Raw genomic sequence first — 27,091 nt, 5'->3', positions numbered from 1 at the left:
ATGATGACTGAGAGGTCCGTGGAGAGACCATGGTGGCCCGTAGAAGCTGGTGTTCTGGGGAGCAGGGTGGAGGAGGCCGCAGGGAGAGGCTGGTGTCTGCAGAGAGTGGGGTGGGGGCCGCTGGGAGAGGCTGGAGTCTGGGAGCAGGGGGAAGAAAGCTGCTGTGCTGGGGTTTGTTGTAGGATGAGGAGCGGAAGCAGCAGGCCCAGGACATGATGACTGAGAGGTCCGTGGAGAGACCATGGTGGCCCGTAGAAGCTGGTGTTCTGGGGAGCAGGGTGGAGGAGGCCGCAGGGAGAGGCTGGTGTCTGCAGAGAGTGGGGTGGGGGCCGCTGGGAGAGGCTGGAGTCTGGGAGCAGGGGGAAGAAAGCTGCTGTGCTGGGGTTTGTTGTAGGATGAGGAGCGGAAGCAGCAGGCCCAGGACCTGTTTGAGGAGTCTGCCAATCAGGGCTGTCTGGCCAGCTCGTACCTCCTCTGGGAACGTGACAGGAGGATGGACGTGAGTGGGCTGGGGTCTGGGGAGAGGAGGCTGTGTGTTGGCCAAAGGTGCGGTCTCCAGATGGGCCCTCGGCAAGGTTGTGTCTGCATGGGTGTGGGCGGGCCCTTCGGCAGCTCCCCGAGCACCAGGAGCCTCCGGCCAGCAGCTGCTCCCATAGCTGCCCCCAGCAACCACCACCATTTCATAGATAAGGGGCTGGGAAGGAGGCCAAGCCGTAGACCCTCTAGGGGTATTGGGAAGAACATTTAAGATTCGATGGGTTGATTCTGAGTTTTCCAGAGACACAACTGTGTAAGAGCACGGTGCCTCTCTCCCGTTGACAGATGTCAGATCCCGGGCGATGCCTCCACAGCTTCCGGAAACTCAGGGACTACGCGGCCAAAGGCTGCTGGGAAGCACAGGTGAGGCAGGAGTTGGCCTTCTCCGTCCAGCTCCTCTCGTGGGGCCCGTGGTGCGGAGACTGCCCGGGCTCCTGCTCAGAGGCAGTAGGACCGGCCCAGGGCAGCGCCAGGCCTTCCAGGAGTATAGCTACGGGGTACGCTGTGGGGGGGGGGCTGCGAGTGCTTCCTCCCTGCGCCTCACCCAGGAGCCTCCAAGCCCGCCTCTCTGTTCTCGGGTGCCGCTGCGCTCCGCCTGCCGTGAGCGCTTGTGATGTCCCGCTACCTGGGTCAGCCAGGGTTAGGACCAGGACACGAGGGATTTGCTGGGGGTGTTCTCCTGGTGCTCTCCTGTTACAGCTGTAAGGAATCCTCGTTTAGGACAAATCAAAGACAGTCCCCCTTTGCCAAGCAAGTAGAAACACTCTCGTTGCCCCGCCAAGGGCGGTGTTTGAGAGTCCTCTGCCCTAAAAGTGAGGGAAGAAATTACAGAGCAGTAGGTGGCCCAGCCTGATGGGTCACAGATGCAGCTACGTTTGTGTCTCAGGCAGTCAGCAGATCTGTGGCGGCGAGAGCACTGAATAGTACGGCTCCCTCAGCAACTCTAACTAATCGTAAAAATAGCAACATTCTGACATCGTGCTCCTGCACAGGAGGAAATAGAAACAGCTGGTCCGAGTCCGGGGCAGAGTGCCCCCTCAGTGCTAGTCATTGGGGCTCAGCAAGAGCGTGTGTATGTAGGTCTTTTCTCTGTGCGTGTTGAGTGGATCCTTAATATTCTGAAAACACCCTTTTTTCACGATAGCACTTTTTGCTGGCAAAGATGTGATTAAAATAGCATTCTCTTAGCTGGTATGAAAATCCACGTGGCCCTTTCAGAAAATACTTAGGCACGGCTGCCCCTGTGGGTGACCATGTAAGCAGACGGGGACCAGCCCCGAAACGGCTGCACCGAGATGTTCCTCAGAGTAATAAAACAGATCAAACCCTGAAAGGAGGAGCAGGTGAGACGTGCTTACAGGAATTTCACATGCTAAGGAACCATGTTAACGCTAAGTGAGCTGAGAGAAGATAAACGCCTGTGCGTTATGATCAAGAATGCGTGGAAACCTCTAGAAGGAAATACCTAGAAATGGTTGCTAGTTACACTGGAGGGCCAGAGGTGCCGGGGCCCGTGCCAAGTGGAGGACGCAGTTCAGTCAACCCACACACTCAGCTGCCAAGGCAGGTGCTGTTAGGCCCTTGTGAGCAGGGAAACTGAGGTACACAGCAGTTCGTTTGCCTGTGGCGTTCACACAGACCCAGGTTTTAAAGCCAAGTCATCTATACTTCCAGCCGGTTTTGGCCACTTTGCTACGCTGACTCTGTTATGCGCGTTTTGTCCCTCTCGAAGTCTGTTACCACGTGATGTGGTGTTTATTTCACAAGGAGTAGTTAAAACCTGAGCCGTGCTGCTTCCGGAAGGCGGAGCAGGTGTACACACCCCCTGTGTCCACACCGTCTTCTCCCTCAGCAGCCCACGGCTTTACGCTCACGGCCGTGTCTGTCCCCGCAGCTGTCTTTAGCCAAAGCCTGTGCACACGGAAGCCAGCTGGGCCTCGACGCCAAGGCCTCGGACGGCGTGGTGCGCCAGCTCTTCCAGACCTCCTGCGCCGTGGGCAAGCAGCAGGTCTTCTCCGTGCAGAAGGGCCTCAGCGACACCATGAGGTGAGGACCTCGAGGGCCAGTGTCTGCTCGGGACGGTGGGCGAGGCTGAGCGGTGGCAGGGCTCCAGGGGTAGAGGGGCTGCCTGTCCCGTTCCACCCCAGCCTCCGCCGGGTGTTATCCCGGGCTTCAAAGAGAAAACATCCCCCGTGGGTGTCTGTGCTTGTTTCCTTTTTAATCCTCAGAACGTGTTAAACCATTTTAAGCCTCTTTCTAAAATGACAACGTTTGTATCGCCGGTTTCAGCGGCCAAAACACATATTTACGCTGCCTTGTGTGGGCGTCGGTGTGGCCAACGAGGGTCCGTGGCCCTGGGGGTGGCCTCCAGCCCTCCATGCCCTGCTGCTTCCTACGGCCCACCCACCGCCGAGGCTTTTCACTCCATCACGGGAGACGATCGAAAATCACGGGGGCATAAATAATTCTTTAAGCTTCCACCAGATTCTAGATATGCTTTGAAGGAACGCCCGGGGGGTCAGTCCGTTGGGCGTCCAACTCTTGATTTGGGCTCAGGTCATGATCTCAGGGTGCTGAGCTCGAGCCCCACATCAGGCTCTGTGTGGGGCATGGAGATTGCTTAAGATTCTCTCTTTCCCTCTCCCTGTCTCCATTTTATCTCTAAAAAAAATCACTCAATTAATTAAACGCATGCTTCGGGTTTCGAAGGGCCAGGCTCTGGCTGTACTCCAGCAGCTCCTAGGACGTGCTCAGTAGATGTTTGTGTTAATGGGACTGTGCCTTCCCTGAAGGGACTTGGTGTCACGCACATGGTGCGGGGACGCATATCCTGTGTCAGCAAGCCCTTGTGCTCTGGAACCCTGGGCCAGTGCCGGCGGCTGCAGCCCCCTTCTCTCCCACTTATTCCTCCTCCTGTGGGAAGCTGTATCCTGAGAGCACCTTGTACCCCTCTCCATCAGCCCTTCTTTGGGGGACTGTGGCTGTTCTGTTTTGGGGGACACTTTCTTCTTTTCCAGAACAACAGAATTTTGTTGAAATACTAACATCACCTCAGCCTTTGAGTTGAACTTCTTTTCGTTTTTCTCTATACCAAGCCACAGCTACCTTTTTTGTTTTTTACACTGAGGTGTATCTGACATACGACATTGTGTTGGTTTAGGATTTAGCCATTTTTAAGTGTACAATTTGGTTGTTTTTTTTTTAAGATTTTATTTATTTGAGAGAGAGCGTGCACAAGCGAGCAGGGGGAAAGGCAGAGGGAGAGGGAGAAGCAGACTCCCCGCTGAGCAGGAAACCCCCCACCCCCCCAACACAGGGCTCGATCCCAGAACCCTGAGATCATGACCTGAGCCAAAGGCAGACACTTAACAACTGAGCCACCCGGGCGCTCTGGGTGGTTGGTTTTTAGAAGTCCCATTGTTAAGGTCACTAAGTCTGGGTAGGGGGGCGTCCTCTTCTGTTCCCAGTGTTGGCTGGTTTAAACCTCATACACCTGGCGGCACTCACACGCTCTTCCAGCTTTGGGAGGAAACACAGGCTGTCTCGGGCTGTCTTTCTTTCCTACATCCCGTTCCTGGCCTGTGACAGACGCTTCCACCCAGCACCTGGAACTCTTGCCTGGAACTCGGTGACTTTATGTGTCTTTTCCCTCTCGCTCCTGGTCTCTTCTCCTTTGTTCAGAGAGGTGTGGACCACCCTCGGGCGTCCTCCATGGCACCCAGCACTCCCCCGTGTGGTCTGCGGCACTGGCCCCAGGTTGAGCCCCCTTGAGGAGGGACCCCTCGTCTGTGAGCTCCACCTGGGCTGCAGGGTGCCTGAGAAGTCCAGTGCCAGGCTCGGGGCGTCCTCCTTGAGCTCCATTCCTGCTCTCTGCCCCACTGCAGAGGGTCGAGATAAATGTCCCCCTGTGGACAGGCTGCTCCTCGGGGAGGATTTGGGTTTGCAGGAGGGCCGGAGGTCTTACCAGCTTTGCATGACTGTTCCCCGGCCCTGTGATCTATCCTCAGCCCTACAGGGTGGCCCCCCTCATCCCCTACCTGTGTCTGGGCTCCTCCGGTACCTGGCAGTCCCTGGGGAGAAGGCAGGGGACACAGGTGTGTGAGCCCAGCTTCCTCCTAGGAACCTAGCAACCTTGGGGCCCTCCCAGCCCCCTTAGAGCCAGCGCCTCCGGCCGGGACGAATTCCCGGGTACGTAGACGGCGCTGCAGATGACCTGCTCACTCTCTGAGTGCAGGTGGGCCAGGCGGGAATGGGGTGCTCGCCCTCGTTTTCAGGGCTGGCGCTTGTCCTGCAGGTACATCTTGATCGACTGGCTGGTGGAAGTGGCCACCATGAAGGACTTCACGAGCCTGTGCCTTCACCTGACCGTGGAGTGCGTGGACCGGTACCTGCGGCGGAGGCTGGTGCCCCGGTACAGGCTCCAGCTGCTGGGCATCGCCTGCATGGTCATCTGTACCCGGTAGGGAGCCCCCCGGGGCGGGGGCTGCGGGACAGGCTTCCCCGGCGGGCTTAGTGCTGAAATGAGCCCTCAGTGTCGCACCTCACCAGATGGGGGTCTGAGCTGAGGGGAGAGCGCAAGCAGAGTAGTTCTCCCCAGGCGGTGACCGAACCTCGGCGTGTGGGCGGCCCCTCACCCTGGCCTGCGTGGACCCCGAAGAATGGCCTTGCTCGGTGGGTGCAGGCTGGGTCCTTCTTCCCCTGGCCCCTGAGAGTGATGTGGAGACCTGCCCTCTAGGGTCTCCCTGCTGAGCTCACTGAAAGACCCTTCTCAGCGGTCGAGCTCCCTAGCCTGCGTCACCAGAGACCAGCAGTTAGAGGGTCTCACGCCCCCAGCCGGCTCCCAGAACACCCCAGTCCCACCGCGAATACGGGGTGCCTCCTCAGACAGCTGCCTGCAGCCCTGGCAACTCTGACTCTTCACGTGGGACCAGCTTATGTTTTACCTAAATCTGCCCCAGTTTTGCCCTGGAAGCATCTGCGTGTTCTTGTTTTTTTACATCCTGTGTGGTCTGCCGTGCCCCTGGCAGTGTTCTGCAGACTGGCTGTCCTTGTCTATGACCGTGGGGGGTGAGAGACAGTCTCACCACGCATAGTGGGGTATGCTCAAACACGCGCACTTCCTTTGCATGTAGCCCAGAGGCAGGGGGTCCAGGCTTACGTTGTTGGGGTGGTTTTTGTATGTCACGAGGTCACGGAAAGCTCCAGCTCCTGTCTTAGTCTCTGCCACCCCTGGTGACCCCTGAGCCCACTGTGTCCAACTTCACAGTGCGCTAGGTCACAAGGCCATGAGAGGAATAGGACGTGCGGTCTGTAGGGGACCAGTGTGGGCTTGGGACCGCAGGCAGGGTGTGTTCGTGGGACCCTGCGTCCAGACCTTCTCACTAGAGGTGGCAGGACAGACAGGCCTCACCGCCTCGTGCCCAAGCAGCATAATTACATCCTTGTAATCAGAAACGGAGCTACTGGGCCACCAACTGGCAAGCAGTGAGATGCTTTATACAGACCTAGAGGCAGAGATGCCCACCTCTGCTTGGAGCGGCACGTGCCGTGGCCCTTTGCCCGGGAGCTCCAACACCCGCCCCGCCGGGCCTGCTCCGGCCTCACGCTCCCCACACCTGTGCTCTCCGATCTCCCGTCTCCTCTCTTGGCCAAGCAAATGGGGCAGCTACAGAGGCCCCAGGACAGAGCAACCACCAGCTTGGCCCTGCTCCCTGCTGGCAGTCTGCCCGACCACCGCGTTCCCTGCTAGTTGGGGCCGCTGGAGAGTAGAGAACAGGGTGGCTGCCTGCTTAAGGGACAATGGAGATTCCTGTGGCCACGCCTGTGCTGAGCACACACCTTCCAGCAAGCCCCAGCTCCTGTCCCGCTGGCTCCCTGGCTTCCAGGTTCAAGCTCTTGTTTACGTGCGCTCTGCAGAGGGTGGCCTAATCCTCAGGTCACCAGAGGATTGACCAGACCCGTCATTTGTGGGTGCCTCGTGCAGACACCGGCTTGCCTGGAGCCTGGCCCCTCCCACAGCTGGCACCAGTCCCGCCTCCTTTGCAGAGCCTTGGGACAGGGTCACACGAGCTCATCTCTTCCTCTCGGGAGCTGTGGGCAGTCCAGTCTGCTCTTTGACTCCCACCCCCTGTCACTGGGGGCTCAAGTGATAGCTGCCTCCAGGGAGAGCAGACTCAGCGCTCAGACCCCTTCTCGACATTCCAGGTTTATCAGCAAGGAGATCCTGACGATCCGCGAGGCTGTGTGGCTCACAGACAACACATACAAGTACGAGGACCTGGTGCGGATGATGGGAGAGATCATCTCTGCCCTGGAAGGGAAGATTCGGGTAAGCGGCCATTGGCGGTTTCCTTTCACATCAGAGTTGAAGTCATGGGAGGGACAGGAGGAACCAGGGGCTCCTGCCCGGTGTGAGCTTTCCTGCTCCAAAAGATCTGCCTGGACCCAGAGGGCTCGAGGCTGGAGCTGCCTCTGGTCACCGCGACCCGGGTGCCCAAGTGAACGTGGGTGGGGCCGCCGCCCTGTTGAGCGGGTGGGTGAGCTCTCTGCATGCCAGGACCGCACGTCACCTTCCCATCCCATCTAGGTCCCCACTGTGGTGGATTACAAGGACGTCCTGCTGACGCTGGTCCCCGCAGCACCAAGAACCCAGCACCTGTGCAGCTTCCTGTGTGAGCTTTCACTGCTGCACACCAGCCTGGCTGTGTACGCCCCGGCCCGTCTGGCCGCCGCCGCCCTGCTGCTCGCCAGGCTGACGCACGGGCAGAGTAAGGAGCCCGCCCTCCGCCGGCTGCTCAGCGGGGGCTGAGCCAGGGCCTGGGGGGTCCCCTGAGTTGGGACACGGGATGCGACTCTCCTACAAAGGGGAGGGAGAGAGACAGGCGGCATGCCCGCCCTGGACCAGGAGACACAGGCGTGGACGGAAGCTGTCCTTTGGGGGTGAGCTGAACAGGGGCCTCCAGCACAGTATTCCCGCACCGCCAACAGTGAGCCTGGGGCGTATGTAACCCCGAGCTCCAGGAAACCACGGCAGAACTGTGGGGGCCCTGGGGCGCAGCGGGGATGGCATCAGCACGGCCCCAGCACCCGGCTTTCCTCTCCAGCACAGCCCTGGACCCCGCGGTTGTGGGACCTGACTGGGTTCTCCTGCGAAGACCTCATACCCTGTGTCCTGAGCCTCCATCAGAAGTGGTGAGTCTGCAGACGGACATGAGCCCCCACCCAGCCGCCACGGAGGCTTCGTCCTCACGTCCCGCGAGGACGTGGCTGGCAGCCCTCACACACACCTTCCCCGCAGTGTGCTGTGTTCTCATGGTCGACATGTAAAAACGCCAGGCCACGTTCGTCCCCGTTCAGGTTTGACACTGGATGAGCGTGCGGCAGCCCCTCCCAACCGCAGCTCATCCCGCAGGCAGCTGACGGTACTAGAAACATTGAGGCTGGCTTCCTGAGCCGTGTTCAGTGTGGCGGGGGACAGCTTGTCCCCTGGCTTAGGGGCCGGCCGGCTGCAATGGCTTCCAGCCACAGCCCTGTCCCTTGCCCGCTCACTCTGGTTCCTGCTGCTGACACGTGCCTGTGCCAGACCCCAGCCGCCAGCTCCTCTGCCCGTCACACTCCGCACATTCTTCCCCCGCGTGAGGGGCTGGACAGTTCCGGCCTTCTGTCTGTCCTCGGGCACCTCTGGGATTCAGAGTATATCTGAGTCCCAGGACCTAGTCCCTGCCGCTGCCTTGTCCAGGCCAGAGCCCTGCTCCCCTCTCCAGCCGTGCCTCCTTGTCATAGATCGAATTGGCTGCTTGGCAGGTGTGCCTCAGTCATCCTAGCGGGGACCTGGGGCCTGCCATTTCTCTCCGTTCCCAAGTCTCCCTGGCTCTGGAGGCCTGTGCTGCCTGCGTGTACGCATTCCCCAGCTGCCCCCTGAATTATCTCAGTGACTGCCTCTGTTGGGGGGGGGGTCCCCGCTCCGTACGCCATCCAGAATGAGATCGGAGCTCTCTGGCCAGGCCCCAAGCCCCTGGGGGAATCCCCCTCTCTGGCCGGCTCCCTGCCTTGCTCCACCGTGGGGAACAGGTCACCGTGTCCTGGGGCCAGCATGTGCGCTGGCCGACTCTGTTTTCCATTGTGCCTACTCACAGCCAATGGATGGGAAGTGTGGGTGAACTGATGGGTCCACATGTGTGTGTCATCGCTCCCATGACGGGTGTGAACAGTCCTTACCTGACACCAGCTCCCAGTAGTTGCTGCTAGGCTGTTCCCCTGCCTCCCAGAGTTGTTTTTTATTTTCACATCAGATAAATTGGAAACACTTTTTACCAGCGAAACGTCTTTCTTAAGCGTACCGTGCATATTCAGTCACACGACCGTCCCGACGGTCAGTTGTAGACCACGGCGGCACCCTCAAAGCCCGCACTCCTCGTGGGTCAGGCCTGTGCTCCCCAGCCCCGGCTTTCCCTCTCTCTGGATTTTCCAGTTCTGGACACTTCAGAGAAACGCAGTCCTGTTCATGTGGCCCTTTGGAACCAGCCTGTCACCTACGTAACACTTCCACTGGCTTTGCAGTCTGCTGCCCAGGCGGACCACGTCTTGTTCATTTGTGCCCTGGTGGACGTGGGGGCTGTTGGGAATGAGGCAACTGCGGACATCCATGCGGGGTGCCCCATCTCCCCTGCAGTCGCTAGGCCGTTTCTAAACACCTGTTGTACTCTCTCGCTTCAGCGAGTGGAGGCTAAAACGGAGTCCCTTGGGCTGGGGGTGCTGCTGTCGCTGCCCCAGAGCCCAGCCTGTGGCCCTGCTGTCCCTCATGTGTCCCCCTGTTTGCAGCTTCCACGATGACGCCCCCAAGGACTACAGGCAAGTGTCTCTGACCGCCGTGAAGCAACGGTTCGAGGACAAGCGCTATGAAGAGATCAGCCAGGAAGAGGTGCCCACACCCTGGCCCCCCGAGGCTCCCCCAGACACCAGCCCCTCCGGGCCTCATCCCGCCCTCTGACGCGGTCTCCTTGCAGGTGCTGAGCTACGGGCAGCTGTGCGCAGCTCTGGGAGTAAAGCAGGGTAGCCCGGAGCCCGCGGCTTTCCTCAGCGCGGGGGACATCCACGCCTTCCTCACCTCTCCATCAGGAAGGAGGACCAAGCGGTGCGTGAGCCCCGGGTCAGGAGCTGCGTGTGCTGGGCCTGGATTCCCTCGTGGCCCCTGCGGCTGTCTTGAGAGGCTCCGTGGACCCCCTTTTACACAGGGGGCTCCTAAGATGTAGCAGGGAGAAGCAACAGGTCCCACAAAAAACATAGCTGGGGTTGAATCCAGGCCTTAGTTCCTGGGCCCCATCTCCATTCAGCAGCCCTGTCCTCTCTCTGGTGCAGCGGGCCGCTTTGAGCAAAGACGGTCTTGAGCCCCACACGGGCACCTGCGCACCACCCTGTTCCGTGGTGTTGCTCTCACTCTCAGCCTGGCCCCTCCACACTTCCCGGCTGCCCTGTCCCCACCCTCGTCTCCCGAGTCTATGCCACACGTATCCCTGTCGCAGCGTTCTGGTGTGATCCCCTGGAATCACTCGCTTCCCCCACCTTACCCACCCCAGGAACTCCTGTCAATCCCGCCAAGTCCTGAGCGCAGCCCCTCACTGTGCCGCCGGCCCTGCCTCTAGGAGCCTTGCCGTGAGCTTTCCAAGGGTGGGCAGCTACAGAGGGCCAGGCTGGGCCTCCCACACTGCTGCCTGTGACCAGGCTGCTGGCTCTTCCCTCCTGCAGGAAGCGGGAGAACAGCCTCCAGGAGGACAGGGGCAGCTTCGTCACCACGCCCACTGCAGAGCTGTCCAGCCAAGAGGACATGCTGCTGGGCAGCTTTCTGGACTGGAGCCTGGACTACTGCTCTGGCTACGAGGGTGACCAGGAAAGCGAAGGAGAGAAGGACGGTGACGGTGAGCACTGGGACCTAGAGACCACCCAGATGCCCCCTCGGAAGGAGGGGGTCCACGCCCGAGAGGCATGAGAGAGCAGAGCCCCTAGAACACCAGAGCAAGGCGGGGGGCGGGAGGGCCAGGAGAGAAGACCTGTGTCCAGGCCCATGAAAGGGCCTCACCAGGGCAGGGAGGCAGAAGAGACCTTGTCTGGAATTCATGAGCAGATGTTTCTAGAATGTCATGCGAAATGTGCCACCTGCTGCCCTTTTTGGGCTCTGTGCCTTGTGCACCCTCCAGAGCTGCCTGTGGAGCCTCTGCCCTTGTGTTCTCGAGCAGCTAAACATGAAGGAAGCCCAGCTCAAGCAGATTCTGTCAACTTTCCCATCGCTTGCCGTGGTGTCCACTTGGGGATTAAGTAAATTATCGATGTCTAGTCCGTAGTCGCTTCCTGCTGTCCCCCAAATCACGATGAGTGCCACCTTCAATTTCTTACCCAAAGGAAAGCAGTACAGGGGACTGTCCAGCAAGAGCCATACCTGTCCTGGTCAAGAGATGGACCCTGGGCCACTGGGGTCCTGACTGGGCAAGCGGGGGCACCCCATTGCTTGGGCGGTGGCCACATCTCTCTCCCCGTGTCTCCCACAGTGACGGCCCCCAGTGGCATCCTCGATGTCACCGTGGTCTACCTGAGCCCCGAACAGCACTGCTGCCAGGAATCAAGTGATGAGGAGGCCTGCCCAGAGGACAGGGACCGCCAGGACCTGCACACCTGGGCACCGGGCCCCCAGACACCTCCGACGCCAGGGCCTGAGCCTCGGCTCTGCGGCACGAGGGAGCCAGGCGCGGACAGCGTGACCTCAGGGTACTCCTCTATCAGCAGCGCAAGCCCCACAAACTCCGTGGACGGCATCTCGGGGGGCCCTCCCCAATCTACCTCAGCGCTATCCCCAGGCAGCGACTCAAACACACACCCTTGCCACCACCATGCCAAGAAGTCGTGTTTACAGTGTCGCTCTCCAAGCCTTCCGGAGAGCAGCATTCCCCAGTTGAAGAGGAAAAACCTATAGACCCCCAGCAAGGAGGAGGAGGAGAGGGACCTGAGCCGGGCTTGCTGAGGCTGCACACGTGCCCCCACTCGTCGCAGGGAACGTCTGCTGAGGGAGGGCTGCTGCTGCACTAGGGAGCCGAGGGGGCACTGGAGGTGGACGTCCTGTGGGCCCTTAGTGGCTCTCGCACAGGGAACGGAGAGAACACGGGACGCTAAGTCTCTTTCTCCAGGGTAGTCCCATGCGAGCCGTCAGAATGTCTGAATCAGAACAAAACCTCAGATTCTTTGTTTTGGAAACTTAGCCTCAAAGTAATCATGCCCACCCTGGGAAGCCTGTATCTCTGTTCCCTCTTGTGTCTGTCCTGCTCTCCCTGGGGAGCTAGAGCCCATGCCCTGATCTCCCCGGCCCCCATTGAATCCCATCCCAGGAGCCAATAGCTTTCACAGTTGAGAACACGTGTGACCAGGTGGCCGGGCACAGCCCCCCTCCTGGCATCTATCTGGTTTGGGGTTCCAGTGGGGAGCTGACCGCTCTGAGCACACCACTGTTCTCATACTGCCCCCCGCCCAGCTCCCATCCTCACTTGGTGGCAGGTCCCCTGCTGAGGGAGACTTGCCCCTGCACACTGCTGTGTACTACAATGGACCACCAGGTGGAGGGCCCTGACTGCTTTCAGGCCAGGGCCTGGATGTCTTGGCCCTAAGCTCCCTGCCCACCACACTCTCGGCTCCTGCAGAAGTCTGTCCCTTCCTCCAGAGTGATTTGTCTTTGTCCCCAGCAGGTGGTGTCCGTGTGAACACCTCTCTTTGCACTGAATTTCTAGGCCATTTCCTTTCGTGTCTTTATTTCCATCCTTCGTTCTTCTAAGATGGAAACAAAAGAAAAATTAAAGATAGAAGGCGTTAAATTTTTAAAGAGAGATTCTTAACTTCATTTAGGGTCCACTAAAGGAAAAAGGAGCATCTGATTCAGACCTGTGAGTGGTCTCCTGACCCTCTTCCCAGAGAGATCAGAAAAAAAGTTAAATGTCTCGTAACATCTGAGGTGACCCCAGGGCAGAAGAGTGAGACTCATAGGACCTGTCCCCACCTGCTGGCTGAGGATGGATCTGCTTGTGTTCCTGAAGCTCCCCGACACCTGCCACCTCCTGAGTACTGCAGCCCAAACCGGTGGGATCTGCTCCAGACCGCCCCCCACCCCCAGGTCAGGTGGACCACTCAGGGATAGCTTGTTTCTTCTCAGAACATTGGAAAGAACCACTGGGCCAGGAGTGTCCCCCAAATGCTCTTGAACCTGGGCTCTGTGGAACAAAGAGCTACTCCCTAGTGGCTTTTCTGGGTGCTTGGTGCATGTGTGGGTGTTCCCATGGGAGCGATCTTCCTGCTACTGTAAGAGAATTTTGACCACCCTGGGTGGGGCACTGTTGGGATTGTGACCTTCCCAGTCAACTGTGCCCCTGGGCATGTGTGAGCCTCCATATTGTCTGTAAGATGGGGCCATTGTACCTACCTCACAGGGGTGTTGTGGGGATTAAATGTGATGAGGGTAGTGGCAGCTGAGTGATGTGCGTGTCTGAACTGCCCACCTCCTTGTCTGTGACCCACTGACAAAAGCCTCCTCCCAGCCTGCACCTTTAGGAGACTACTCCAGTGGGGACCTAATGCCACCTGCCGGTGCTGATGGGAGCCTCTCGATGAGAACGGGCCACTGCCCGTGGAGAGCTGCACCCTAAGCTCCCACCGTGGACCAGTCCCAAGCAGCACAGGGCCCCCAGCTCCCCTCCCCAGCCGCTGTGAAAGGGGCACCTCTCCATCATGACCCCCAGCGTGTCATCCCTGTAGCTCCCCCCAAGATTTCTCAACCCCAGCAGGGGTCACAGTCCTACTTATTAACTCCAGTCACGTGGGGCCCTGTGGGCCTCATCACTCCTCCCAGCCAGCACCTATCCCCCAGTTGTCCGAGCCCCTGAAGGCCCCCCTCCTACATCCTGTGGAGACCCTCCTGGAACAGTTTCCAGTTGCTTCTGTCCCTCCACCTCTCTGGGCTCCAGCTCCCTTCCATCACCCATCTTTCACCAGTGCCCACCTATAGTCAGTCACCTGTCTCACCTTGGCCCATCTGGCCCCAGGCTCATTGCTGGAAGGCCACCATCCCCCTAGTCTTCTGGACTGATACCACCTGCGAATGTCGTCGCCTCCTCAGGATGTCCACAAGCGAACGCTCCCTCCTCCCTGGCTGTGGCTCCAACACATGTGTCCTCTTCACCTCTGTCAGTACCCACTGGGCCCTGCCAAGTACCCGGCCCGACGCCAGGTGGCCTGGGGTCCGCAGGGCAGCTCGGCCCTGCTTTAGCGGGCCTTCAGTAAGGACAAAGTCAACCGTAAGCAATCTCAGGGCCACCATTTGCCCAGTCATCCAAACTAGATGTCCGTGTGCCACCGGAGCACCCTCTGCTGCCTCCCAGCCCGGGTCCGAGCCGGAGTCCGCGCGGGCGCCGCGGGGGCTGGGACGCAGAACCCCGAGCACCGGGGGCGGGGGCGGGGCCGAGGGCGGGGCGGGCCCTGAGCCCTGGGCTCGGGATTGGGTCGCGAGGCCGGAAGGGGGCGGTGTCCTAGCCCGGAAAGGACCTGACTTCCCGGAGGCGGCAAATCCGGAGGATCTGCGGCCTCCTTCATGCTGCCCGCGGGGTGCTCGCGCCGGTGAGACCCGCGCGCTGGGAGGGAGCGGGGCGGGAGGGGGCGCAGCGCGCGGCCAGCCGGGATGCTGAGCCGCCGGTGCGCCCCTCCCAGGCTGGTGGCCGAGCTGCGGGATGCCCTGGACGCCTGCGCCGAGCGGCAGCGGCAGCTGGAGCGGAGCCTGCGCGTCTCCCGCCGGCTGCTGCGGACCTGGTACGCGGACCCCGAGACCACCCGGCCGGGCCGCCCTCGGAACCCCGCTCAGAGCCCCCGGGCGGGAAGGCCGGGCCCAGCGCCCACTTGCTTGTTGCCAGCTGTGGTCCCCTTTGCCTGCAGGCTCTGACGTTGGGGGGCTGCCGCGAGGCCAGGCGGCTCCCTGGGGTCGGTCGGGTCTGGGCCCTGCTTCTTGGCCGTGCCGCCACTGTACTGGTCTTGGCAGGGAACCAGCCGAAACGCCGGCTGCTGCGGAGCCAACCCCAGAGCCAGAAACTGATGAAGAGGCCCCGCCTCCAGGTAAACTTGCACCGCCCGCCTTTCCTTGGTGCTGCCCTGCTCTGTTTTCTGACAAGCCGTGGTGAGTGACCACTGCAAGAGTTCTCGGCTTTTGCAGCAGGCACGCCCAGCCCTCAAGACCTCAGGGAGCTGGAGCTTCTGACCCAGGCACTGGAGAAGGCTGTTCGGGTGAGAAAAGGCGTCTCTAAGGCTGGAGAAAGACCTGGGGCCCTTAGCCTGAAGTCCGCTGCCACTTCTCGTGCCACCACAGCCTCTGCCCCACCCCGGACCTCAGGCCAAGCTGGCCGTCAAGCCTCAGAGACAAAACCACCCAGGGGCGTCCACCAGACCACAGTGCCTGCTAGGGGCCTCCCTGAGTGCAGGCTTCCATCAGTGGGGGATCGCACCCATATGGGGAGAGGAGCCTCAACCACCAAGCCCAGACCAGGCCTCAGGGACGAACAGATACCCCCATTGGCTGCTCCTCGGGCCCCAGAAGCTTTCACACTGAAGGAGAAGGGGTACGTTGCCCAAACCCTTCCCGGAGGAACTGTTGTGTGTACCTGCGCAGACTCTGGCCAGCAGCAGGAATCTGGGATGGGGGGTGACAGGGCAGCCTATTGAACTGGATGTGGACCAGGGGAGCCCCTAGGGTGCCATCCCATGGGATCCGTGCCCCAAAGCTTGCAGAATGGACCATTGCTAGAGCCTGTCCCCTTCTCCCTGGCTGTCCAGTGCCCCATCCTCTTAACCACCCATTCCACCCAGCCCCAGGACTCCACATGGGCTGTGGAGGGCCTGGGCTCTGCTCCTGGTGTCCTTTCTTCCCTCCACCGGGGCAGAGCTGGACTGTGCTGGCTCCCACAACCAATCTGAAAGCCCTGTTGCTTGTTGGGGGCGGGGGGAGCCCCCAGAGTGAGGCTACTCTGAGCACTGGCTTCCCTGGCAGGAGCCTGCTGAAGCTACCCATGGCCTACAGGAAAGCGGCTTCCCAGAACTCCCGGTAAGGTTGAGTCTCAGCTGGGTGGGGGTGGAGGGGAGACCAGGGAGGCCCAGGAGTCCCACCAGCCCAGGGCCACATCGGTAAGACGTTTCCGGCAGGCCACTCTGCTTTTTTGGCTGGGTGGGGACACTTTCCATGTTAAGAGAGTCTTCCTGGCTAGGACTTAGACTCAGCGGGCTTTGGGGTTGAGAGAGTTTGCGTCCCCAGCTGTCTTCCCTGTGGAGGTGGGTGTGATAGTGTCAGCTCCGTAAAGGTGCGATAAGGGTTCAACAAGGCGGGGCCTTTCACGTGTTCGCACAGTGTCTGCTCCAGAGCCCGCACCCAGAGTTCTCTACCGTGGTCTCAGGTAGTCCCAGTTAGTCCCAGTTTCCAGGGGAGTTGCCAGCTCCTCTCCTCTCCTCCCTTGAATTCTTAGTACTTCCCAGAGTGTGTGGGCTCTGTCCCCCTCTCACGGACAGCGTCCTCTCCATCCCCCAAAGCCTGGGGAGGCCCCTCCTGGCATTCGGCAGAGCCAAACACCCCTCATGGGGCCCCTGCCCTGGCCTTTCCCTGCCTCCTGAGGCCCAGCTAGATGGACGACCGGTGCCTCTGTGTGCGTTCCAGCCTGTGGGCCCAGCTCAGCTCTCCCCAGACCAGTGACTCCAAGGACGCTGCTTCCATGGCCAAAACCCAGTTCCTCCAGAAAATGAAGATGGCTGTATTCTTTCTGGGCTTGTGGGACCCCCAGGGTGGGGGCTGCGGGTGGTTCCGGCCTGGTGAGTTTAAAGAGGAACTCCAGCAAGGGCCAGAGCCGCTCTGGGGTCCTGTCCTTGGCGGGAGGGGAAGGGGGAGAACCTGGCTGCAGAGGAGATTCCCTGACCCATGTCCAGTCGGGCTGGCCCGGCTCTGGGCTCGCTGCTGCAGAGGTAGAGGCAGAGGCCGGGCTCCTGCGGAAGGCCTGCTCGCTGATGAGACAGCGAATGGAGGAAGTGCTCTCCGCAGGTGAGCGGGCCCTGCCGTGTGTGTCTCAGGGCTGGGAGGGCTTCGGGACTGGCGTGGACCCGGCCTGCCCTTCCTGATTTTTGTGTAGACCCTGCCGACCGGATGCAGGAGTACCACTCCCTGCTTACCCTGGAGGGGCTGCAGGCCATCGCGGAGCAGTGTCTCCACAGACTGCAGGAGCTGCGTGCAGGTGAGACCCGCCACCCCCTCCCCTCGTGCTAAGGTCTGGTCCGTGGTCAAGGGCCTCTGGGCAAAGATAGGGTCACCCCACCGCCTTGTCCCGCAGGACTAGGCGGCACTGCGCCCCCACCCTGCTGCCTCTCCCGACGCAGCTGTGTCATTGTAAAGGGTCTGCGTGTTTATCTAGTTCCCGAGAAAGTGTCGTGTGAGAGTCACAGGCGCACAGTCAGCTGACTTGCCTGGTGTTGCAAGAGATGGTTGTTGCTGGACGGAAGTGCTCCAGCCAGGGCAAAGGGAGGCTTCACACCCCCTTAAAGGCAAGTGGGAAGGAGTTCCCTGGCTGCCCCCCCCATGAGGCCACATCCCCTTGTCCTCACAGCCATGGCAGGACAACAGCTGGGGCCGTGTCCTGAGGGGAGATGCTGCAGAGCCTCAGTGCCCTGTGGGGGAAGAACAGACCCTACCTGGAGCCCCCAGCTTCTTCTCTACTCCAGTCCCAAGGAGCTGCAGAGTCTGGCGGTCCTCGGGCTGCGGGTGGCCATGCTGGACCAGCAGATTCACCTGCAGAAGGTAATTCCGGAGCGGGGGGGACTAGGTGACTGGGTGCCAGGGGAGTGGGGGGGCTTTGGGCCCAGCCAGAAGATGGAGCCTCTGGGCTGTGCACAGGCCTAGGCGCAGACCTCTGGGATGGAGGGGCTGGCACATGGTGCCCGAAGCCCTCCCTGGAATTGCCCCACTGTGGGGGCCTTCTGAAGCCCGCCACTGGCCGCCTGGGACTGGTCCCCTGCTGAGATCGTGGCCATGTGTTACCCCCCAAGGTCCTGATGGCTGACCTCCTCCCGCTGGTGGGCACGCGGGAACCTCCGGGGCCGCCCTGGCTGGCACTTTGCCGAGCTGTGCATAGCCTGCTCTGTGAGGGAGGGGAGCGCTTCCCCACCGTCCTTCGAGATGAACCTGCCGACTGAGCCCTTCCTGTGGCCAGCCGCATCCCTGACCCCGCCACTTCCCAGACCGCTGGACCCTGCCAGGAGGGTGAGGTTACTCTGACCCATGCGACTGGGAGAGCGCCCCCCTATTAGGTCAAGGGGGATTGAGAGAACTTTCGATGTGGTGGCCTGGGGGGCTCAGAGATGGCTGTACCCACCTGGGAAAGCAGGGTCCCCGGTGTGGGAGGACAGCCCCCGGCTCCTACCGAATAGCCCGGGGCCCCAAAGCTAGCGGACAGGCCTTTGCTTGGCGTAGCCTTTAGCAGGCTCGGAGACCAGAGGCCTGTTGGGCTTTTTTCTTAGCTACCTCTGTTCTTTCCTGTTTTCACACATATCAGCCACTTGTATGACATTAAAACTCCTTTTGAAAGGATCTAGATTTAAGGCGGGACTTGGCGTGTTTGTTTTTTTTTTCTTTGTGTTTTTGCTTACCACGAACATATCCAGCGTATTTATTGAGAACACACATAGGCCTCTGTGCTGCAGGGAGGGGGCAGGAGGACACTGAAGGTGAGCAGCACTGGGGACTCCCCTCCAGCTTCGGCCCGAGCACACCGGAAGCCCCTTCCCCCCCTTGCCTGGACTGGGCTCACTAAAAGACGCAAAAGCCACTGGCCCACCTCAGTGAGTGGGCTCTCATGGCCACAGCGGTCCTTCTAGCACCCGTGCTCACCACTTCCTCCTGGGCTGTTGCTGTGGCCTGCGTGGGCCCCTCACTGACTGCACTGTCACCTCCTCCGAGGGTCCTGCCTCTCCCGCTGAAGGAAGGCAAGAAAACGCGGAGCTCAAGGTCATGGTCTCTGGGTTTATACCAGTCATAGGTTTGGGTTTCCACTTTGACTTGATTTCTGCTGGGGGAGTTTCAGCAAGATTCTTAAGGGAACTGAGCCTCAGTTCCCAGTGTCGTCCCTAGTGTCATACTGGGGGTAGTTGTCAAGAGAGGTTATCAAAGAGACGTGACCACCTGCGGCCCCTGGAGCTGGATCTGGGCAATGGGAGGCTCCTCACTCCCTCCCCGTCCTTGGAATATGTGTTCCACAGCCTTTTCACTCCCAGAGCCTGCTGTGAGGACCCAGCCCCGAGGTAGCGCCGTGGGGCTGAGAACGCCTGCATGGTGACAGAGCCCGGGGCAGGCCTCCCCCGACACCACCTTTTAGGCTCTGGTGGGCAGGTACGGGGATGTTAGCTCCCTTTGCTTAGGAACCCTGCCACCTCCCCACCTGGGGTGGCCCGGCTCTTCCTTCAGGCTATGCCTAACCTCTGCCTGTGCGGCCGGTCTCAGATGACCCCAGGAGGCCCCCGAGGGGCCCGCAGCAGTAATGGCCCTTACCCCTGTGGCTGGGGCGAGGACAAATTACACAGTGATAGGCCCTGGGGTGGCCCGGGAGGCCATAGTGTTCTTTAAACAAGTCTTGCCTAGGCACCTGAGCCAACCAAGCACAATCCTCAGAGCTGGGGCACTGGCCCTTTGTGTAGCTAGCAATGAGCGGCCGGGAATTCACACCAGCCTCTGCTCCAGGGGGACCCAGGCCCCGAGCCAGGCAGCTCCTGGAGCAGGCCGGGTCTTCTGAGCGCCAGGCAGGGTGTCACAGGTGTGGGGCATGAGCTGAGTGATGCTGAAGCAGCCTTGGGGCTGCCCCCACAGTCCCACAGGCCAGAAACCTTGAGTAATGGAATCCCAGGTCTTGGGGGCTGCTGGGGACCAGATGACAGGCCAAAGCAGGAAACCTAAAAACAGTCCTCGTTGCAGTAAGGGTCCTGTAGGGAGTGGAACAGCTCTGTCCACTGCCAGAGCAGGAACAGGGAAGGGGGAACCCAGAGGTGGGGAGCCTGGGGGACAGCTACCCCCCTCCAGGCCACTTTGTTGCTACTTACAGAGACCATGCCCAGTTGATCTGATCTTGAGGAACCTTTCATTTCCGGGGTGAATCCCACCACCCTGCTACTGGCCAAAACCTATTTCCATAGCCAGTGGTCTCCACCATAATTATTTTAGTCCACCAGTCCACTTGGTTTACTGGACCTTTGCCCCCTGAGGACAGGGATGCTGTCCACCTTGGTTCCTAGCCAGGCCCAGATGGGCACCCAGAGGTTGCTGATTCAATGACCCTCCCGTCAGGACCCGTCCTCCGTGTTGCCTTGTGGAGCGCTGTCCGCACCTGGGCAGGTAGGTGGCGCCCGGAGCATGAGGGAAAAGGAGGGCAGAGGTCTGGGTTAGCGCCCCCTTCGACATTCACGCCCGCCCACCCTGATTCAGCGCCAAGCCGGGAGGCGGCGGCGACCTCCTCTCCCCGGCGTCCCGGTGGCGTCACCGCATCCCGGGCCAATCCGCTCTGACGTGGCGGTCGAGGACGGGAGTGGGGGCTGCGCGGGCGCCCACACCCACCCTGAGCGCGGCCCCCCATCGGCGGCATGAGCGCGCCGGAGCCCCCGCCCGCGGCGCCTGCCGAGCCCCCCGCCCCCCCTGCGCCCCCCGAGCCCCCCGGGGCCTTGCGCGCGCTGCTTTTGGCCACCGGCGGTGTGGGGGGCTCCTGGCCGCGCTGCGTCCTGCCGTTTGGCGTCGTGACCCTGCTGGCCGGCGCCGCCGCCACGGCCATCACCTTCTCGCTGCGCGGACCCCACCTGGACCTGGAGCAGGGCGTGGCGCTGACCACGCTGGGCGCGGGCCTCGGGCTCCTGGCCGCCGCCTTCCTGTGCTGGCGCGCCCGGCGGCAGCGGCGGGCCGGGCGCGCGGGGCGGCGGGAGCCGGGGACGTCCTGAGCCCGCGCGCGCGCGCGGCCCCCTCTCCAGCGAAGTCACCGGGAGCCAGACGCCTCCTCTCTCCGGACCTCGCCCCGCCGGGGCGCGCAGAGCACAGCGAGCGGGACGCGAAAGCCCCCTCCCCAGACCGTTCCTTCCTAAGCCCTTAGGAAGCCAAGGGGGTGGGAGCTACGAGCCATTTCCCTCTGCTCTTCGGACTCGCCTCTCCCCACTCCTCCCAGCGTTGCTTTTCAGCGTTCTGCTTGGCGCGCAGAGTCGATCGCCACCGCGGAGAGGGCCTGCGTGGCACGGGGGCCCTGCCTGGGGAGCAAGGTGGGGGATGGCCGCGGACTCGGCGGGTCCACCCTCCTGGGGTGAAGCAGACCGTGCTCCCCTCCCCATGCCATCTGTCTTCCCTGCTCTGTTGGAAGTCCCTCTTGGCATAATAGACGCTCAATAAATGTTTGTGTGAAATGTGTACAAGTGGTGGCTTGCAAAGGTCTGGACGGAACAGTATGTCCTGGGCTGGGCCAGGAGTGTTGGGTCAGTTCGCCTGACAAGGAAAGACCCCAGGCGCCTGAGGCCTGGGACTGTCTGGTCCCCTGGGTCCTTTTCTCCCTGGACAGGTTCTCTGTGTGCCCCCAAAGCCAGCAGCTGTCATTCTGACTGGGGGTGGGAGTGGACTGACAAGGTGCATGGGGAGGGGGGGTGAGAGGGCGGGGTCTCCTCTAAGGTGCCAGGATGGACCAGGACCAGCGGAGAAGGGTGAGAGGCCCCAGAGGCTGGGGACAGGTGGCACAGTCCACAGGACTGAGTCCAGCAATGAGCCCAGACTGGGGGCTGCAGAGAAGGCCCTCCCTCACTCTCATCAGGCCATCTGCCAGGGCCATCCTTAGGGGCCAGAAGAGAATGCGTTCAGGGGGCCATTCTGGGGGAAGAGGCGGGGCTGCCTGCAGCCTCCTCCCTGGGGAGGTGGTGGTACTACAGCCCTCTGGGCCCAGAGCTTTCTGCTTGCTAACACCGACCAATGCTCTGAACACTCGTGCACGCAGCAGGCTGAGCCCTGAGGGCCTCCTTCCACCCACACCAGAAACCACCAGATGTTCTGCAGACCTTAGCCCCAACTCCTGGGAAGGCTGGGCTGCAGACAAAGCCTGCAAGTCTGACGCAGGGTTGGAGGGGAGGCTGCCCCCCGATTTCCTTTCTTCCCTCCTGCGTCTTGAACTCCAGACAGCCAGGGGCTCCCTGGAGGCTCGTCTCGGGCTCTGTGGAACCCTCGTGTTGGGCCTGGGCATCTCTCCCCACTGCGGCCAGCTAGTCACCCCTTAGCTCCTAACGGTCCCGGAAGGATCTGTCGCAGCCGGTAATCTCTTGCCAGGGGCTCACTCTCCCCAGGCTGGGTTTGAGGCTGTTGATCAGAAAGACCTCGAAGAGCGTGGCTGGGAAAATGCCGTTTTTGAACTTGACTCATGCTGGAGCAGACTGGGCTCTGGGTCAGCGCCCTCATTTGTCCACGGCTATCTGTTGTAAGGGGAACGTTTTTTTTATCTCGAAGTTGAGATTAGGTGCCATGGCACCTGGGGCAGAGGGGACCCACCGACCCAGCAGCCCTGCTGCTGCCAAAAGCGAAGGGAGAGAAGCCAGCAGCCCCTCTGACTGGATTCTTCCCAAGCCTCCCATGATCTCATCAGCCCCTGCACCCCCCCACCCCTGCATTTGTGAGGGCCTGACCAGAAAGTGCTAGTCACTTCAGGTGTCCCATCACCCTATCTTCCTGGCTGCTCCATCCTCTTCTCTTCTGGTTTCCCTTGGGAGGCTCCAGGGTCCCCCTGTCCCTACTCTCCTATACAGCAAGAAGATACTGCTTCTCTCTACCTTCTTCTTGTAGAAGAGGCAGCTCCGCCAGCCCAGACGGATCCACATGGCAACCTCCATCAGCTGCTGGGCCTGGCCTGAACTGAAACTTCTCACACTTTCTCCCATGTCACACACGTTCCCGTGTTCCCTGGCCCCTCTGCATATGCAGCCAACTCTTCCCGCTGGGCCCCCTCCATCAGGGGCTTACTGGTTCTGGGGAAGTGGTCTCTATCCGGAGCCATTCTGGTCTCTCTTGACTGGGTCATTCTCCGCTGCAGCTGCCCCATCCCCAGCTGGGGCCCAGACTGCCCGGCTGGGTTCCTGCCTCAGTTTCTCTACTCAAACCTGCCAGCATGTGGTCCAGGCTCAGAGGTTCTGACATGTGACCAGGCCCTCCCCATGGGCCCAACTCCACTCCCAAACCTCTACAGGGGTCCTCGACTGCTGACCAAGAACCCGAACCCCACGGGATCCAGTTAATTAGTGGGCTCCCCTGCCCCAGCTTCTGCTTCCTCCCTGCCACCTCTAGGGGCTGGCCCCATCTCGGTGATGCAACTAGATGGAGACCCAGAGATGCTGTGGGACACGAGTTCGGCCTGATCTGGGTGGCATATGCCAATTTCATTACTTAGGCGAGCTCCAGTCAGACGGGGAGGACACATCCTTCCTGAACATAAAGCAAGAAGGACTCAAGGCTGTGGAGTCCCTCCCTGGCTGCATCCAATACCTTTGCAGCTCGTCAACCCCCCCTCCCGCCCCCACCACCAAAGGCTCAGCAAAGTTGAGTAACAGTCTGATGAAAAAAACTAAATCTCAGGTTAAGGAGCCTGAACCACAGAGCCAGAAATTGGAGCAGCTTGGTTTCAAAATCAGACCTGGTCCCAATTGTGGGTTTTTTTCTACTGGAGCCGACCACTGCTTGGGGACATCCCATAACCACCAGCCCTGCTTGGCTGCTACAACCCTGAGTGTTCCCTGTAGAGACCCAAGGGAGCATCAGGGCACCAGCCTTCAGATGGAGGGCCCAGCCTGCCAGATGGGTCTGAGGGAGGAGGCGGCCAGACCCCCGCCCAGCACGTGGCACAGCCCCAGGAGCAGTCAGGGCCTGGATGCAGGCCGGGGACCCTGCTGGGTGGTCCCCAACGGGCTGCGTGGCTGAGCCGCCCCCTCCAGACCCCTCCCGCCGGCGCATTCCTGGCTCCCCGGCCCCTCCCCCGGTTCCCGGGCCTCCCAGCCCCCTCCCCCGCTGGCCCAGCCAGTGTCTGAATCTGCTTCTGATTCCGGCTCTGCCGACGAGGCCCCCTCCCCTCCCCTCCCTCCTTCCCCGGCCCGAGCAGCCCCGCCCCCGGCTGGGCCCAGGCTTGCGCCTACTGCGCCCCCCACCCCCTCCTGGCACAGCTTGCCCGCCCTCGCTACAGCCGGGAGGAGGCGGCGGCCTGGGCGCCCGAGGCCCCGCCCGCCCTCGGCCCTTCCCGGGAGGCCGGGAGACCTGCTCGACCCGGCCCTCGGTGGGTGAGTGCAGCGGCGGGCGACGGGTGGGGCCTCCGCGGGCGGAGGCGCCGGGAGCTGGGGCGACTCCTGTCAACGCTCCAGGCCCAGCGGGAGGACGCGCCAGCATCCCCGCTGTTGCGCTTGGCCCGGGGCGTGCCCGCGGCTGCTCCCACCTCTTGGCCTCGGCTGGGGCCGCCCGGCATTGCGCGGCATTGCGGGCCAGCGGGCAGAGCCTCGGATCCGGGCTCTTTCCCCCCGAGGGCAGCGGCGTGGGGCCCGGCGGGCTGGCTGATTCACCGCGGCTCCGGCCATGCCCGGCTGGCCCTGGGGGCTGCTGCTGACCGCGGGCACGCTTTCCACCGCGCTGAGCCTGGGGCCGCCAGCGCCCGCCGACCCCTGCCATGACGACGGGGGTGCGCCCCGCGGCTGCGTGCCCGGCCTGGTGAACGCCGCCTTGGGCCGCGAGGTTCTGGCGTCCAGCACGTGCGGGCGGCCGGCCACGCGGGCCTGTGATGCCTCGGACCCGAGGCGGGCACACCCGGCCGCCCTCCTGACCTCGGCGGGGAGCACCACAAGCCCTGTGTGCTGGCGTTCGGATTCACTCACGCAGGTGCCCCACAATGTGACTCTCACAGTGCCTCTGGGCAAGGCTTTCGAGCTGGTGTTCGTGAGCTTGCGCTTCTGCTCTGCGCCCCCGGCCTCGGTGGCCCTGCTCAAGTCACAGGACCATGGCCGTAGCTGGGCCCCACTGGGCTTCTTCTCCTCCCGCTGTGGCCTGGACTATGGCCGCCTACCTGCCTCTGCGGACAGCCCACCTGGCCCAGGGCCTGAAGCTCTGTGCTTCCCTGAGCCCCAGGTCCAGCCTGATGGCGGTGGCCTTCTGGCTTTCAGCGTGCAGGACGGAAGCCCACCAGGCCTGGATCTGGACAGCAGCCCAGTTCTCCAAGACTGGGTGACTGCCACAGACATTCAACTAGTGCTCACAAGGCCTGCCGTGCTGGGGGACACCAGGGACTCCGTGGCCATGGTCCCTTACTCGTACTCAGCTACTGAGCTCCAGGTGGGCGGGCGCTGCAAGTGCAATGGGCATGCCTCAAGGTGCCTGCTGGACACCCAGGGCCACCTGATCTGCGACTGTCAGCATGGCACCGAGGGCCCCGACTGCGGCCGCTGCAAGCCCTTCTACTGCGACAGGCCATGGCAGCGGGCCACGGCCCGGGAAGCCCACGCCTGCCTTGGTGAGGCCTTGGAGGGTGGCCTGGGGATCCTGGACCAGGCCAGCCTGCCCCTGACCCATCCCTTCCTGCAGCTTGCTCCTGCAACGGCCATGCCCGCCGCTGCCGCTTCAACATGGAGCTGTACCGACTGTCCGGCCGTCGCAGCGGCGGCGTCTGTCTCAACTGCCGGCACAATACCGCAGGCCGTCACTGCCACTACTGCCGGGAGGGCTTCTATCGCGACCCTGGGCGTGCCCTGAGTGACCGCCGCGCTTGCAGGGGTGAGCATGCCACCAGCTACCTGCACATCTTCACCTTCTCGTTTCCTGCATTCCCACATGGGCTTCTAACCATCCTGTCTCTGTCCTCAGCATGTGACTGTCACCCTGTTGGTGCCGCTGGCAAAACCTGCAACCAGACCACAGGCCAGTGTCCCTGCAAGGACGGCGTCACCGGCCTCACCTGTAATCGCTGCGCCCCTGGCTTCCAGCAGAGCCGCTCTCCAGTGGCCCCCTGTGTTAGTGAGTGACCTTGCCCTTCTTCCTTCAGCCACCTCAGCCAAGGCCACCCACGCCAGCTCCCTGCTGGTACCGGCTTGTCCCCTGAGCCCTCCCCGCACATGGTCCCTCTTCAATGCAGGCCGTTCTTTCATCCTGTTCACAGAGACTCCTGCCCCTGGACCCACTGAGGAGAGCAGCCCTGTGGAGCCCCAGGGTGAGTGGACCCAGAACAAGGTCCCAGATTGGCATGAGCGTGGGGGAAGGCTATGGGTTCAAGGAGGGGAAGAGGAAAGGGTGGGGTAGGGAGGTGAGGATTCTGTGCCAGCCTCCACACCCCCTCCAGACTGCGACTTGCACTGCAAACCAGCCCGGGGCAGTTACCGCATCAGCTTGAAGAAGTTCTGCAGGAAGGACTACGGTAGGCTCCTGCCCTCACCCTCTCGCCTTGCTCTTTTCCCTCTCTGGGCCTCCCACCTCCCACTATCGCTGCCCCTGCCCTGTCAGCTCCCGGTGGCCTCTCGATGCCCACCCCCACCCCAGCGCTGAGTGCCCCCCACCCGGTTCGGTCCCTTTCGCGCCCCCCGCTCCCCACACCGCGGGCGCGCAGTGTTCCTTCGCACCGCCCGCCCCCTCACGGCTCCGCCCCACTTGACCCCGCCCCCTCTCTCCCTCCCCGCAGCGGTGCAGGTGGCGGTGGGAGCGCAGGGCGAGGCGCACGGCTCGTGGACGCGCTTCCCGGTGGCCGTGCTTGCAGTGTTCCGGAGCGGCGAGGAGCGCGCGAGGCGGGGAAGCAGCGCGCTGTGGGTGCCCGCGCGGGACGCGGCCTGCGGCTGCCCGCGCCTGCTGCCGGGGCGCCGCTACCTGCTGCTCGGCGGCGGGCCAGTGACCGCGGTCGGGGGCCGAGGGCCCGGGCTCAGCGCGACCCGCGGGAGCCTCGTGCTGCCTTGGCGCGATGCGTGGACGCGGCGCCTGCGGAGGCTTCAGCGGCGTGAGAGGCGGGGTCGCTGCGGGACTGCCTGAGCCCAGAGCGCGGGCGGGGCGTTGCCTCCACATCGAGGCGCACGTTCATCCAGTGCATCCGCACGCAGAGGAGTCTTTGCTGGCGTCGCGCGCTTCGCCATCCAGGCCCTCCCCCGACCGTGCCCAGCGACTCCCTCGATGCCATGCGCCCATGCCTGCGAGGGCTGTGACGGACTCAGCGACACCCCGCCCCGACAGAGAGGGATGTGATGGCCCCAAAGAGCTGCTTCGAGGCTCCCTTGGGCAGCTGCCATCCCATCCTCGCATTATCTTCCCCCTCCCAGGGACACTGCGATCGTCCCAGAAGGCTGGGAGCGCCCTGGGGGGCCGAACTACACTTCGAGGCTCTGCGAACACCCTAAGGGCCGCTGAGACTCTCCCACCTGCGATGCAGTGACCCCTCAGAGCGCATTTTCAGCTTTCTAAAAGGCACCGTGACCCTCTCCCAACAGATACGAACCCCCTTGT

General features: G+C 62.0%; 3 protein-coding genes across 6 annotated transcripts in view; all 3 read left to right on the top strand.

The window, feature by feature from the left end:
- Positions 1–13,023, top strand: part of LOC111156041 (cyclin F) — an 18,773-nt gene extending 5,750 nt beyond the window's left edge. For both annotated transcript variants that reach the window (XM_022516618.1, XM_022516617.1), the window contains exons 7-17: positions 395–499; positions 823–900; positions 2,432–2,583; positions 4,832–4,996; positions 6,742–6,865; positions 7,124–7,304; positions 7,641–7,728; positions 9,358–9,457; positions 9,543–9,670; positions 10,282–10,451; positions 11,079–13,023. In XM_022516618.1, coding sequence (XP_022372326.1) covers positions 395–499; positions 823–900; positions 2,432–2,583; positions 4,832–4,996; positions 6,742–6,865; positions 7,124–7,304; positions 7,641–7,728; positions 9,358–9,457; positions 9,543–9,670; positions 10,282–10,451; positions 11,079–11,500 — 1,713 coding nt within the window. In that variant the 3' untranslated portion in view covers positions 11,501–13,023. The remainder of the gene's footprint in view (positions 1–394; positions 500–822; positions 901–2,431; positions 2,584–4,831; positions 4,997–6,741; positions 6,866–7,123; positions 7,305–7,640; positions 7,729–9,357; positions 9,458–9,542; positions 9,671–10,281; positions 10,452–11,078) is intronic.
- Positions 13,024–14,130: 1,107 nt separating this feature from the next.
- Positions 14,131–20,187, top strand: LOC111156053 (tubulin epsilon and delta complex 2). Of its 3 annotated transcripts, none has more exons than XM_022516632.1 (10): positions 14,131–14,181; positions 14,272–14,370; positions 14,597–14,670; positions 14,768–15,170; positions 15,599–15,652; positions 16,256–16,349; positions 16,522–16,633; positions 16,722–16,823; positions 17,193–17,383; positions 19,867–20,187. In XM_022516632.1, the coding sequence occupies exons 1-10, from the start codon at positions 14,156–14,158 to the stop codon at positions 20,134–20,136; spliced, it is 1,425 nt and encodes a 474-aa protein (XP_022372340.1). In that variant the 5' UTR covers positions 14,131–14,155; the 3' UTR covers positions 20,137–20,187. The 3 variants fall into 3 exon arrangements, with proteins under 3 accessions (XP_022372340.1, XP_022372342.1, XP_022372341.1); XM_022516634.1 differs by lacking the exon at positions 19,867–20,187 and adding an exon at positions 17,632–18,190; XM_022516633.1 differs by lacking the exon at positions 19,867–20,187 and adding an exon at positions 17,632–18,190 and having other exon boundaries at positions 14,494–14,670.
- A 4,009-nt stretch (positions 20,188–24,196) lies between these two features.
- Positions 24,197–26,623, top strand: LOC111156257 (netrin 3). Its single transcript, XM_022517023.1, has 6 exons — positions 24,197–25,124; positions 25,196–25,384; positions 25,475–25,624; positions 25,767–25,817; positions 25,947–26,021; positions 26,283–26,623. Exons 1-6 carry the CDS (start codon positions 24,197–24,199, stop codon positions 26,621–26,623), a joined length of 1,734 nt encoding a protein of 577 aa, XP_022372731.1.
- The last annotated feature ends 468 nt before the right edge of the window (positions 26,624–27,091 follow it).

The sequence above is a fragment of the Enhydra lutris genome, unplaced genomic scaffold, assembly GCF_002288905.1.
Source record: "Enhydra lutris kenyoni isolate GAN:26980312 unplaced genomic scaffold, ASM228890v2 scaffoldscaffold45, whole genome shotgun sequence".
Taxonomy (NCBI): domain Eukaryota; kingdom Metazoa; phylum Chordata; class Mammalia; order Carnivora; family Mustelidae; genus Enhydra; species Enhydra lutris.
The sequence above is the reverse complement of the archived record's forward strand: the minus strand, read 5'-3'. Positions and strand labels throughout refer to the sequence as shown.

Excerpts from the sequence above, each read along its gene's own strand:
- LOC111156257 (XM_022517023.1), top strand. The coding sequence starts at position 24,197 with ATGCCCGGCTGGCCCTGGGGGCTGCTGCTGACCGCGGGCACGCTTTCC. Across the intron at positions 25,125-25,195 it reads GGAAGCCCACGCCTGCCTTG|CTTGCTCCTGCAACGGCCAT; the intron begins GTGAGGCCTTGG and ends CCCTTCCTGCAG. Across the intron at positions 25,818-25,946 it reads CAGCCCTGTGGAGCCCCAGG|ACTGCGACTTGCACTGCAAA; the intron begins GTGAGTGGACCC and ends CACCCCCTCCAG.
- LOC111156053 (XM_022516632.1), top strand. The coding sequence starts at position 14,156 with ATGCTGCCCGCGGGGTGCTCGCGCCG. Across the intron at positions 14,671-14,767 it reads TGAAGAGGCCCCGCCTCCAG|CAGGCACGCCCAGCCCTCAA; the intron begins GTAAACTTGCAC and ends CGGCTTTTGCAG. Across the intron at positions 16,634-16,721 it reads GGAGGAAGTGCTCTCCGCAG|ACCCTGCCGACCGGATGCAG; the intron begins GTGAGCGGGCCC and ends ATTTTTGTGTAG.